The sequence below is a fragment of the Mytilus galloprovincialis genome, chromosome 3 (assembly GCF_965363235.1).
Source record: "Mytilus galloprovincialis chromosome 3, xbMytGall1.hap1.1, whole genome shotgun sequence".
In the NCBI taxonomy this organism is placed as follows: domain Eukaryota; kingdom Metazoa; phylum Mollusca; class Bivalvia; order Mytilida; family Mytilidae; genus Mytilus; species Mytilus galloprovincialis.
The window spans coordinates 59,646,094-59,660,540 of record NC_134840.1 but is presented as its reverse complement, the minus strand read 5'-3'; the positions used below and the strand labels follow the sequence as shown (position 1 = coordinate 59,660,540).

The window sequence follows — 14,447 nt, the reverse complement described above, 5'->3', positions numbered from 1 at the left end:
TGGTATAAACATGAACAAAGTCTTAGTTGGCCGGAGCAGCAGCAGCAGTTGGTCCGTATACAAAAAACAAGAAACATGAAAGAAACAACTTATGATAGAAAAAAAGGAAGATTAATATAAAGAACTCAGCAACATAAAGATGAGTGGTGTAAGTATTGGAGACATCAATTAGCACGTGGCAGAGACTAAATACTTGACAAGGACGGGGTACATCTAAATGATGATGGACAATTTAAATTCTTCTGTTCTATTCGCATGTGTGTAAAACTGTACTTGTAAAGTGTAAAATTATGTGCAATCAATTATTTAATAAATAAATATAGATATATATGTACATCAATAGGTCTTTTCATTATTTTTTAAGTAACCTACGACTCATATTATTATTATGTATTGATATAAGGTTACAAAACGTCTCAGGTACTAAACAACCTTGTAAGTTACAAATCGACTAGTTACGAAACAACCAGGTTACGAAACGACCTGCACCCTTCACAACATCTATAATTGGTAAATAAAATAATTAAATGTCTATATGGTAAAATCAAGGATATATATAATAAGGATCAGCAATATCCGTGTTAAAATTGGTAACCCTTTCACTTTTTTCCCTCCACTTTTATTGTTTTAATTAGTGCAGACAGAAAAGACAGGCACAAAAAAATTTATAAGAAATCCTCCAGAACTTTTAGATATACGCTTATTACATGTATATAAGTATATTATAAATATGATATACATGTACATAGGGTGTTAAGACTATATACATTTAGGTAAAATAAAGGCTAAGAAACAAAAACATGGCAGTTTTCCAGGATTTTACAAGTTTGGTAGGAAAAAAACCTAAAGTTGACATTTTTATATGGTCTAAACCATGCATTTCATTTGGTGTTTCAAATATGTGAAACGACAGTATTATTATCAGTGAAATTACTTAGATATCAACTCAACATCATCAATTTGTTGTAAAAGTTTTTGTTTGGTGCTGATGGAGGAAGCCATGCTGAATTATTCGACCAATAAATTATGCTGATAGATTATGAAACATTTATGAACCAATCGAATACACTTTCACATTCAAGAAAAGGAAACCGGAAGTGAATGTCAATAAAATCAAAACAAACTCATCATGAACAACAAATTTGATGCGTACGTAAAAACATGCATACATTCATAACTAACCAATTATATTTAAAGATCTTTTAGTAAATTGCATGACACCTAGCCATTCCATTGACACATTTTTCCGTAGGGTCAATTTTTGTTCGGCAAAAGGCATAATTTTGACGTCATCAATTTGCCCAAACACGTGCAACTTATGAATAGTCACCAAGTCCAAGATGAACAGGTTACATTTTTTAGCAAAACTAATGAAAACTACAATTATTATTTTTCTTTAAGTTATCATAAAATCCTACCATGGTACTTTTGTTTCTTCGTGTGTATTTTAACATGTTTAAAAAAAATCAACTTTGAATCAAAAATATGTGTCAACAGCTGTTTAGACCAGACCTAGACTTTGCAGTATCCTGATAAAAACAAATTTCCTAGTAGTGTTGGATAATCGGTTGAAATTACCAACCGATTATCTATTACAATCGTTTGACAGCAACCAACCGACTATCGGTTATTATCGCATCAGAATACTTTGCCCTTTTTTTAAATGAAATCATGCATTTTAGTCTCATTGGTCATGTCTAATGTGTATATTTCATTTCATTGCAGAGTTTTATATGTTAATATTTGATCTTCTGTTTCCTTTTCATATTTTATTTAGCAATTATAAAAATGAATTAATTAGAATCCAGATTCAGATTGAACATATTTTATCTCATAATTACAACATTAATTACCAAGAGTGACACTAACTTTTCTAAATTTCAATGGTGTAACTCACATTATAATTTCAATAACTTAGCAGTATAAACATTTGAATGTTTCACAGTAAGAAACGATATATATAAAGTATTTTACTTTAAGAAATTTAAGATTAACTGAAAAAAATAAAACAATGCATTTGCATTGAAATATATGCAGTAAACAAAGAGGATCCAGCCAATGTCTGTTAATTCGTGTAGAATGCTTTTTTTCACTTTATGATCATCATTTTTCTGTCAACTGTGTCAAGCGAGCGTCTGAACTTATAATTGCAAAAATGCGGAATTATTACATAGTTGAACCGTATCCGATCCGTGGTTCTAATGTATTTCAATGGCGGACAAATTTCAGAAAATTTACAAACATAAACGATGTTTGACAAGCAATTTGGGAAGGAATATGACGCTTTTGACGCTACTAATGGATAAAACATTAATAAAAGGCAATTTGTGACACGCTCTAATGAAGTAAAAAAATTATTTTGTCTAAAATCTGAAGGATTTCATGTACGCTCTCAAGTAACAAGTATCCGGTATTGAGAGAGTATTTCATACAAAGTTATTTATTTTAAAGATCAATCTGTATATATATAGTCAATACTTTTGTCACGTTTTAAAGGGGAAAAAATGGTTTTGTCTTTAATTATAGGATGTTTGACATTGTTATTGTCATCCACTGATATTTTTTGTTGCAATTTGTTTGACTGAGCAAATAAAATTCAAACCGCAAACGGACCGGAAGTTGATACGCAAAAAGTCCGGAAACTATAGCGACAATCGATTGAACAAAATCCCAATCGATTATCGACATCGTGAGGCCCAACCAACTGATTTCCGACTTATTCCGATCATCGGAACAACACTATTTCCTAGTACTGTACATGTACATAACTGTTACAATGAATGAAATTGTAGGACAGCCTCTCAATCAGAGATAAATCCAGTGCTTTGTCAGACATGTACAACAAGCCCAAGTTTTGCATGATACATTGTATCATTAATTATACCCCCGCTTTAAAAAAGGGGGGGTATACTGTTTTACCTCTGTCTGTCCGTCCATCATTATGCCTGTGTCACCATAAAGAGCATTTCAGAATTAATGTTGTGTGTTTCATGTGGTGCAAAATATTTTAGAAAACATTTAAAAAATTTTGAGATGTCATATCTGTCACTATGACAACACATCGTTTGTATTCAGATTAATTATACATATGTACATGTATGCTATAAGTATATTATTCAAGTACATGTAGTACAAGTTTGAAATAATTCTTTTGTTAGCTTGAAAACTTTCTTTGTCATATACAAATGAAGCATACATATGTCTTTAGAACATGTAGAATGGTCTGTCGACAAAGGACATCTATAAGATAAGATAAGATATTTCCCTAGTGCAGCAAAAGTGTTAATGAACAATGATGAAATAAATTTAACTTATTATCTAATAATTTAGAGGATATGAGGAGTAAATAGCAATTAGACAGCAACCTAGCGACAAAAATAATCAAGACCTAATCACTGTACAGTGATCAACCATAGCATTAATAGCCCAATGCCAAGTTTTTATTTTTTAAACAGTGATTAAATTCATAAAAAGAAACTCAAAGATATGCCATCAAAACAAATTGTTGAAATATATAAGAAAAAAAAACCACATAAATATTTTACATAGGTCAATCACATTCTCAACTATGGACTTTAACATTGATATGTGGTGAGTCAATCTTGTATTTACTGGAATTTCACTAGTTAATCAATCTTACATTTTTTTCTGTGGGTGAATATTTACACTAACAATTTCAACTCCAAATTTATTTTTGACTTACTACATGTATCATTATAAAGAGGCTGAGCATGTCAAGTACAAATGTAGAAAGGCTTGAGTGTAGACATATATATCAACAGCAGGATAATTTATTTCTGGATGCACTTTTGTCAATTTTGTTACAGTCTTTTGTTGAGATGTATTGTAGTTATGCCACATTTGCATTTAGAAACTGATTTTGAAATACATAGTAAAAGTATGATACATGAGTGATGGCTTTCCATTTTGACTTAATTTGTTATTGTAGATTAAAACAAGAGGATAGCGGTGAGGATGATCAAACAGAACAGAAAAATGAACAAGAAGAAACAGATTCTCCATTCAAAGTTCGACCTTCACCAGTAAGTCTTCAAAAGATAGTTTATGATGACGATTGAAATTTATATTTTATAAAAAGAGACAAATCAGACTATGGTCTCTTCTAAAAAAAAATGTCCAGCTAAACAACATAAGTAAATTGTTTTAAACAAACAAAAAATCATTTGAACAGAAAGAAATTTTTTGACTTTTTTTTTTAAATGATTTGTGTCATATTTTTTTTTTAATCCAGTTTCAGTATATTTTATTAAGTATATGTATGCATGGTTGATGTAAGATGAATAGTTCTGACATTTATAATTTGAATTTGAATGGGAAACTCTGACTGGTTTAATAAAATAACAGCAGAATATCTATAAATGATGGATTTTCTTTCAGAGACCAGGGCCTGGAGAACACCCATTACAGTTTAACTACGCAATATGGTTTTCTCGGAAATCGCAAGGAAAATCTTCTGCAAGTTATGATCAGAATTTAAAGTTAGTTGGGACATTTGCATCAGTAAGTTCACATCTTTGAAACAATGCAGCACTATTTTACTGCTATTATTGTAAGTATCAGCATATAAAATAATCATTACCATATTAATAGAAATACCTAGATTAATTTTCAGCAGTATGAAAATAAGGACATGTGGTATAATTGCCAATTAGACAACAATCAACCAGGGAACAAAGGATGAGTTTGTAAATAACTATAGGTCACCATATCATGTAGAAAGCTATGAAAATGCCCTGGCATGTCATAGTTGTGAAACCAACATTGCATTGAATAGCATCAAATTCACAGTTTGGCCATCCAACAATAGTTAATGGGGGGGGGGGGGGGGGGGGCAGGGGGGTCCCAATAACAGCAAAACAGCAAATTCATTTGGCTCATAACAGATAACAAGGAATTAAAATGGACAAAAACAGATAACAGTAAATGTAATATTAAAATAATTCGGTCTTTGACAAATCAGTATTTCTTATTACGGATATAATCCTTTGTAATGCATTCCATTTTCTATGACTTTGTTTTTAGTATTAATTTATGTATCTAGAATGTGTTTAAATTACTACTCAATATATTATAATATTTTTTATACGCTCGTTTACGGAACGTATTATGGTATAATGTTGTCCGTCTGTTGTCAACATGTCGGACATTAACTCAAAAACTCTTTAAACAATTTGCATTAAACTTTGGGAAATTTTTTTTATATCTATTGACGTGAGCTCCCTTTTTTTTTTTTTTTTTTTTTTTTTTTTATAAATTTTAGATTTTAAGTTTCTGGGTAATGGGTTTTTATTCAATAAAATTGGTGTTTTTTTTCCAGTTTTCTGATAATAATTATCTCAAAAATGCTTTCACAAAGCAAGGAATATGGTGAATTGTTATTATCTATTAACATGAGGTCACTTTCAATTTTTATAAATTATAGATTTTACGTTTCCGAGTTAACGGGTTTTATAAGGGGGGATTTTCCAGTTTTCAGACATTAACACAAAAAATGTTTTCAGCAGTTCTCATGAAACTTTGCTGAAATGTTTATATCTATTGTTGTAAACTCCCTTTCGATTTTTATTAATTTTCGATTTTATGTTATTGAGTTAAGGGATTTTATTCATTAGAAAAAGGTGGTATTTTCTAGTTTTCAAAAATAACTCAAAAATGCTTTGAGCAGTTCTCATGAAACGTTGGTGTATTGTTTATATATATTGACTGAAGCTCCCTTTGTTGCTAATAAAAAAAAAAATGACCTAAAAGAGTTTGAATATTCTGACTTTTTCTAAACGACCGTTTAATGAGGTGTGTGAATTTTACTTAATAAGACTATGAGGCAAAGTGGTATATTGGGTAGAAAAATCAAAAGCACCAAATATAAGCATGCAATTTATCAAGTACATGTACTTCGAACGAATTTTGACACTCCAAAAGCAATTTATTCCACTATTTTCAAAGGCCTTATTTGAACAATTTTTTTTATCAGCTGAGGTTTTTGATTGTACCAAGTGTACTAGTAAGTAGAATACATAGTTTAGTAGGGAAACAATGGCTTGAAACGAAATAAATATTTGTTTGTAATGAGTTATGTGCAGCTTCAGACCCAAGTACATGGTTGGAACTTCCACTGTACAATGCATTTGGTTCTGCTTTGAAAAGAATCAGAGCTGAGTCTATGTACCATGTTATATAAAAAGTTAAGTGGTTGTTAGGACCTAGTCCTTAATTGAGATCCTTGTCGGATATTCCTGGCCATATGTTTTCCTATTTGTTTTAATTTAACATGTTCGTACGGGAAACAAGGAACATTATTCTCATACAAAAAATTAAGATAATTCTAAATACACATTCATAAAAAAAATGGAATTTATTACAAAGGATAATCATAAGATATACTTGAATTGTCCTGGACCTCACTTCTGAGTTGGGTATATGTTAATGGAATCCTTCTCTGAATATGGGACAAACATATTAGTCGTGGTAGACCCCAATGTCCAATGATCTTCAATTTATACCGACTATTGATTGTCAAAAAAAAAAATGCTAACATTCCAATTTTCAATAACAGTTAACAGCAAATACATTATCACAATAACAGATAACAAAAAAACTAAAAGCCCCAAAACAGCTAACAAAGAATAAGACAGTAACAGCTAACAGCAAATATATTTTCAAAATAACAGATAACAAAGAATTAGATTGCCCCATAACAGCATAACAGTTAAACCCCTTGCCCCCCCCCCCCCTCGTTAATAAATAATTGATTTTGTTCCTCTGGAACTCTATTTATAAATAAACATAGGGTTCTGGATATACATGCATGTACAAATGTATGCGGCATCAGATCACATATATATTTATCTTACCTCCTATAGATTTATGGGGAGATGATTGGTTAAAGGACTACACGTGATGACTATGTCGTGTACATGTTATTATTTTGTACAGGTTATTACTTGTACAAACATTTTATACAAGTAATTACTTGTATGAGGCTATCATACAAGTTATTACCTGTACAAATACAATTGTACAAGTAATTACTCGTATAATTTTTACTGAGAAAAAGATTATAACTTGTACAAATCATTATTCTACCTTGGCCTATTTGATGTTCTCAACAAAATGTTTCCCTTTATTCAAATAATACAAATAACTTATGACTAAGACCTGAAGGTATACACTTTCAACATATGTGGACATTTTGCATAACAAATATATGAGCAAAATTTCAGAAAAGTCAAACTAAGGTGAAAAGATGCAAAACAGTGTAGAAAAAAATAAAATATGATTAAATAATTAACGTGTGGCATGACAGTAAATATTCTAACAATTCTGTATCCACACACGTTAGATACAGAGAGAAAAGATTCAGATAGAGGATTTGACATTGTTGGACATACTAGAGAACACTGAGGTTAACGTCATGAAATCAGTACATCTGCTATCTTAAAGTGGTGACAAAGACCATGTTCACTGCAGTTATCGAGATGGCTGTAAGACAGGCACATGTAAAAGCAAAATATTGAGCTTATTGTGTAATTTCAGATGTCATGCTTACTTGTCTTATTATTTGATCTATTAGGCTTTACTTTTGTCTACAATATATGATATTGCATATGCAACTTTTTATCATGATTTATGTTTGAAAATAAATGGTAGAAGGGTTTTATTTTATTTTTGCTTTTAATGACTTTGTCACTTTGAACCAGTAGTTCATAATTTCGTGGCAAAAGCTGTTTAACTGAAAATAAGAAAAGAAAAATGAAGTTTACATTTCAAAAATACATACACTGAATAATATCTACTATGCAAAACTTAACAAATATTTAACAAACAAATTAATAAGAGAAAATAGTGAAAGAAAAAAGAATACCTCACAATTGACAAAAAAAATCCTTGACTTACAAACCCAAAGATAGGAGTTTTTTAAGAAAACATTTAAATCAAAAGAGGCAACAAACATAACTCAAAGATAATGTGTTGTACAAGTTGTTATCTTTTTCTCAAAGTTTTTGTACAAGTAATAACCTGTACAAAATAATAAAATGTACACAACAACTATATATATTTGTCATAGGATGTCCTAAAAAAAATATATAGTTAGTTACCATATAGGGTAAGCAACCATATTGGGTTAGTAAGGAGTTATTTCTTTTCCAAAACAAAAGTGAAATCAGAAAGGTTTAACCAGATGAAGAAACTGATAAGGAAAGATTATAATACATTCATAAAACAAATTAAAAGCTAACACGTTGTTATTGTTGGCATTAGTTTTTGTATTGACAAATGGAAGTAGGCTCTTAAACATGTTAAATTGATTAATCACTTTGATATACCGCTAGTTTAAACTTTACCACATGACAGACAGTCTGTAAGATAAATTCATTCTAAGGTGTACTGTGACCTAATACAATATATATGGGGTCAGTAAATTCCTTATGGCGATTCAAGCTTCCATTTCACCCCATATGGAATTTACTGTTAGACCCCATACATATCGTATCAGGTCACTAACACACCCTGTAACTAATAATATCCCCAGTTGTGTCAAACTTGGTATTGACACCAGCACTCACACTGAAAATTAATATCAAAACAAAGAGTTTCTTTTCAGTTTACAGTACAAATGTACATGATTATATACACTTATGTTAATGAAAACCAAATGCTCAACATGTTTTTGAGCATCTGATTCAAAAAGGACTGATACAGTATAACATAAAGCATTATCATACCTTATAAGCCATGTCTATAATGTGTTTCAGATATAATAACTATCATTTCTTTGAACTGCTGCAGTGTATTTGAAGCTTCAAGTTCTTTGGAAGTAAATGAGCATATAATTGTATTGTTTAAACCTTTTTGTCTCTTTACATTGTTTGTAGGTAGAACAGTTTTGGGGTATTTACAGTCATCTCGTCAGACCCAGTGATCTCACAGGACATTGTGATTTTCATCTTTTTAAAGAAGGAATAAGACCAATGTGGGAGGTAAGAATTTATATAACCCGGTGATTTGACTAAAGAAAGAAAAAATGTATGCTGACATTTGAAACAGTTTCAAAATTCTTTCAAAATATAATACATGTACTAGTATAAAATTTTAGTTATAGACATATACCTTTCTCATACAGCTAGAATTTTACATCAATCATAGGTCAACCTTTTTTAGATTAATTAAATTTATATGCTGATTTTGGTGCTTTTTTAAAAACTGCAATAAATACCAGTAGTAAAAAATACATAGATTTTTGTAAATGTTCAACTAGTTATAGGACCTACTCATAGAGAGCACATGCAAGTACCAAAAAAATTACCTTGATGTTTGTTTTTATGTGAATATTTATTTGGTACTTGCATGTTTTGATTATACATTTATCTAATATTACTCACAAATATGTGTCAAAATACACAATTTTGTAAAGGCTTGTAGTAAAAGCCATTAAAAATATTGGTGAATTAAAAAAAAATTTAGAAATTCATATATTACCACGTCTGTAGTACTTTAGTTTTTAAGGCTGATAAGCCCTTCTCATTTAGATAGCTCATATTTTTAATACACATTTTTTTTTAGGACAGTGCAAATAATAAAGGTGGAAAATGGATTGTTAGATTAAAGAAAGGATTAGGATCCCGATGTTGGGAGAATTTAATTCTTGCCATGTTAGGAGAACAATTTATGGTTGGAGAAGAAATATGTGGTGCAGTGATCTCAATTAGATATCAGGTAAATAACAATTAGAATATAGATAATTATAGAATATCATTGGTCATCTCATAGAGATTGATTTTCTTGCATGAGCTGGTACAGTAAATGTGGGAAAAGCATTAAGTTGAGATGACCAATGATAATCTGTTTATTGCTATTTTACCTATAACAACATTGTTTATTTCCTTGACAACTGAATGTACGCCCTTAGTTTCTATGATAATTTGTAAAGTAGTGATAAAAGTGATTATAAATTTAAACACAAATTTAGCAACTACATCTCTATAAATAAGAAGATGTTATACGAAAATGCCAATAAAACAAATCCAAACCAAATCACAATGTATAAAAAGTTAACAATTATACATGTAGGTCAAAGTACCTTAATGGCTTTCAACACGGAGCATTGACTCACTCAGAATAGCAAGCTATAAAGCTGTTTTTTTCTGGGAAACTGGCACTTACTGAAAATCAAAGGCAAGGTAATAATCATTTTATCTAATTATAAGCCAGTTCACACTTTCTCTGAATGGTTTATTTATTTGTTATTATAATCAACATGTGGTTTGCTTGATCTCAGTTCTTCTTTGCTCAAAATTTAACAATGATATCAAATTAACTTGCTTTCTTCTGATTTTGTAAATTATTTCACAAAAAAACCCACCATGAATGATGTAGAAGCATTAGATAAAGAAGAACTTGATCCTTTTACAGACCATTTAAAAAAAGATCAGTTTGCTAACATGCTGTATAAAAATCATTAGAGAAACGGATCACACCACCGTATCTAGTGCAATACAATAGTGCAACTCTCTCAACAGTTTTAAAAATGTTTGAAAACCAACTTCTCTAGATGAGAGGTATTGTATTATACTAGATGCAGTGGTGAATTCTATATAACTCTTGAGCAAACATTGTATAAATGAACAAGTTATTTCAGCGTCATATACAAATAACAATTTTATTAACTGGTATGTTGGTTATTGGATAAATAACCTCAAATTTCAAAAGAATTATGAAAAAAAACCACATTACAATACTGATTTAATCCTAAAAAAGATTGAGACAGGAATTATTTGAGTTTTTAGTCATTTACATACCTTGATTACATTTGTATAATCAATTTCTTCATAAATTAGACTTTATTATGTTACCCATTGTAGTATTATAAGTTAGCTACGTTCATATCCGTAGATGTGGTTATTTTAACACCCTGAAGTATCCAGGTACACTCTGAGGTGCAGAAAGAAAACATTTTGAAGTATTTATAGATGGTGACGTTCCCTTGTCACTATCTTACGGTGTTTATATATCTCAACTTGTACGATTCGCTCGTGTATGTAATAATGTTTTAGATTTTAACGAGAGAAATTTATGTATTACTGAAAAATAATTACACCAGGGTTTTCGAAATCACAAACTAGTCAAAACATTTACTAAATTTTATCATTGGTATAAAGACATCATTCGTAAATATAGCTTAACATGCAGACTTCTAATAAGTTCAGACATGCAGACTTCTAATAAGTTCAGGTATTTCTATTTTCACATCCAATTTTTTATGGAAATATTCTTCATAAAGCACAAAGGTGTCAGTATTCACCTCAGAAACTTACAAAACCTTTGAATAGACTTATTAAGAAGGGATATAATTACGATACTGTTGTCAAGTCATTAAAGATTGCATATTTTGGCGTTAATATTGAGTCACTGACAAGGTCTTTGCATCGGAACTAAACACATTTATTCTAAAAACAGTTGTTGGCATGACACGGGTTATGTTCTTCTCATATATGTTATGATGGTATGATACTAAACCCCTAACAGGAAGGATTGTGCCTGATGTTCATATGATGAAATCATAATCTTTTAGTCAGTTTAATTGAAGTCTGGAGCTGGCATGTCAGTTAACTGCTAGTAGTCTGTTGTTATTTATGTATTATTGTCATTTTGTTTATTTTCTTTGGTTACATCTTCTGACATCAGACTCGGACTTCTCTTGAACTGAATTTTAATGTGCTTAATGTTATGCGTTTACTTTTCTACATTGGTTAGAGGTATAGGGGGAGGGTTGAGATCTCACAAACATGTTTAACCCTGCCGCATTTTTGCGCCTGTCCCAAGTCAGGAGCCTCTGGCCTTTGTTAGTCTTGTATTATTTTAATTTTAGTTTCTTGTGTACAATTTGGAAATTAGTATGGCGTTCATTATCACTGGACTAGTATATATTTGTTTAGGGGCCAGCTGAAGGACGCCTCCGGGTGCGGGAATTTCTCGCTACATTGAAGACCTGTTGGTGACCCTCTGCTGTTGTTTTTTATTTGGTCGGGTTGTTGTCTCTTCGACACATTCCCCATTTCCGTTCTCAATTTTATGTTTAATTTGATCTTTGATGACTATATTTTGCAGGAAGATATTTTAGCATTATGGAATAGGACTGCCTGTGACCAAGTAACTACATCGAGAATCAGAGACACATTAAAACGAATACTTAATTTACCTCCTAACACAATCATGGAATATAAAACACATAATGATAGCATAAAGTAAGTAGACATCTGAGGATGAAGTAGAATCTTTGCATGAAAGATTTCAGACCAAATACAAATACATAAAAATATACAAAATTTTCAGCAATTTTTAGAAGCAATTTATAATCATTGGGATCAACTGTTTTTACCCGAGTTATTCCCCTTATAATATAAATGATATGGAAAATTGCATTGATTGTCCTTCTTGTAAACATTACTTGTTGAATTTTCAACGATTTTATACGAACCCCAAAAATATTCAGGTAGTGAAATTTTTGTCATTGCACTGAACAAAGATGGAAAGTTGTAGATATGCTTGTATGACCACACAGTTTACTCTGTATTCTTTAGATATATCTGGTGTATTTGTCAACCTGTCCACTGGATGATTGGAGTCGATTCTTTTATCTTATATATTGAGTTCAATCAAAGATATTTGTCTTTGTAATCTTGTTTGATATGCAACTTTCTTCTTTATTATTAATACCATTATAGTGTGTTATGACTCGCAGGGTCTGTATACTGTTCAATACATCTTTAACTCATATTCCTTAATGTTTCCTCATCTAAAATTGCATTTTAATTTGTATTTTTCAGAGACAACTCCAGTTTTAGAAATACAGATATCTTCATGAGGTGACAGTGAATTTTTTAACAAAAAATTAACGGACAGATTTTAGACATTTTAACAGAATAGTGACAAATGTTTTAAGAATGGCACATAGGAAGTTTGTGATACAAATTTTATGTTGTTAATGTTAAAGAATGGATTTTGGACAATATAAAATAATGTATATGTTGAGAAATACTCATCATACATGCATTAGCTGTTAATTGTGACTAATAGTTGTACAGTAAAAAGGCAGAAGTGTTCATTTATATTATAAAATAACTTTGAGAGAATACTCTATGTTGTATTAGTTATCAGTAAAGTATTTATACATCCATGCTTGATGAAAAGATTTGGTATTCTGTGTAATTATGTAAAATTGTTTGCTAAATAGATTGAAAATATCAGTGACTTATTATAGTCGGAGGTGAAAAAAATGCATCTTTCAACTAAGATATATGATTGTAGGTCTCTTACTATGAAACAAAATTGCATCCTTGCACAAAAGTATGTGATCTTATCTCACTTGTATGAGATCTGAACTCAGGCATACATGTATAATTTAATTGTAGTTTATGACGCTTTAAGTCTTTACACTTTATATATGCCATGGTATAAGATTATGGGAAATGGTTGCAGACATGGGCTGATCCCAGACATGCAGGTGGATATTGACACAATTGTTACTTGTATAGTTGTCTCAATTAATAGATCATTGTAAATTGTTTACACATAATTTATTCAAAAAAAGAGCCCTTCTGAATGTATGTTTTCTCAGATTTGTTATTCAAGATTTATAGGAATTTTAAAATCCACTAGTTCAGGCTTGTATCTAAATAATTCAAGCTCCAAGAATTTAAGAAATGTTTAGTTCCATGAAGGCAATTTTTGCAAGGTCCATTTCAATTTAAACGATACTTAGGTATGAAGCATAGTTTACAGACTTAAATCTTTCAAAATAGCTCTTCGCATAAAAAGTTGGTTTGTTTTTAATATTGGATTTTTGCATGTACAATTTCCTAAGGGCTATTCCAGAAAAAAATGTATGGTGGGGTTGGAAGGCAGTTTGTCACAGCACCCACAACCCAGACAATTGTAATTGAGAATCCTAGTGCATTATACATGTGACAAGTTGCTCTGATACCCATCACCCATGTATTATTAATATAACGTGCCTTCCAACCCTCCCATGCATTTTTTTTCTGGAATAGCCCTAACTGGCTTTCTAAATTTTTCTGAATTTTCTCCAAGAGATGTGGGACTTTATTTGTCCTAATACATATTATTTTTGGTGCCATCTTTAGCAGAGAACAAGGTTTTTTTTAATTGTCATTTTATGAAATTTTGTAAAAACCTAACATCATGTAAATCGTCCTCCCTTTTCATTATCTTAATATTCTGAGATTTGTTGTTCTAGCAGTATGCTTTTAAAAGTGGCATATTGTGAATTCTTGACAGCTGATTATTAGCATAATTCAAACCATGAAAATGCGATGTATAGATAACAATCAACAGGACTACATTTATGAATTATCATAAAAAATGTGATATTTTACATAGTCTATTTTAAATAAAAGGATAACACTTTT

The 14,447-nt window shown here is 30.6% G+C and overlaps 2 protein-coding genes across 3 annotated transcripts in view; one reads left to right on the top strand and one right to left on the bottom strand.

The window, feature by feature from the left end:
• Positions 1 to 1,065, bottom strand: part of LOC143068484 (mediator of RNA polymerase II transcription subunit 4-like) — a 19,879-nt gene extending 18,814 nt beyond the window's left edge. Inside the window, exon 1 of the mRNA XM_076242579.1 lies at positions 935 to 1,065. Coding sequence (XP_076098694.1) covers positions 935 to 1,002 — 68 coding nt within the window. The 5' untranslated portion in view covers positions 1,003 to 1,065. The remainder of the gene's footprint in view (positions 1 to 934) is intronic.
• Positions 1,004 to 14,447, top strand: LOC143068486 (eukaryotic translation initiation factor 4E type 2-like). 2 transcript variants are annotated; one of them, XM_076242581.1, is made up of 7 exons: positions 1,004 to 1,149; positions 3,950 to 4,043; positions 4,399 to 4,521; positions 8,895 to 8,999; positions 9,583 to 9,735; positions 12,127 to 12,263; positions 12,846 to 14,447. In XM_076242581.1, exons 1-7 carry the CDS (start codon positions 1,130 to 1,132, stop codon positions 12,886 to 12,888), a joined length of 675 nt encoding a protein of 224 aa, XP_076098696.1. In that variant the 5' UTR covers positions 1,004 to 1,129; the 3' UTR covers positions 12,889 to 14,447. The 2 variants fall into 2 exon arrangements, with proteins under 2 accessions (XP_076098696.1, XP_076098697.1); XM_076242582.1 differs by lacking the exon at positions 1,004 to 1,149 and adding an exon at positions 1,204 to 1,348.

Coding starts and splice junctions, on each gene's coding strand:
- LOC143068486 (XM_076242581.1), top strand. CDS start 1,130: ATGAACAACAAATTTGATGC. Junction 4,522..8,894: donor TAGTTGGGACATTTGCATCA/GTAAGTTCACAT, acceptor CATTGTTTGTAG/GTAGAACAGTTTTGGGGTAT. Junction 9,736..12,126: donor TGATCTCAATTAGATATCAG/GTAAATAACAAT, acceptor TATATTTTGCAG/GAAGATATTTTAGCATTATG.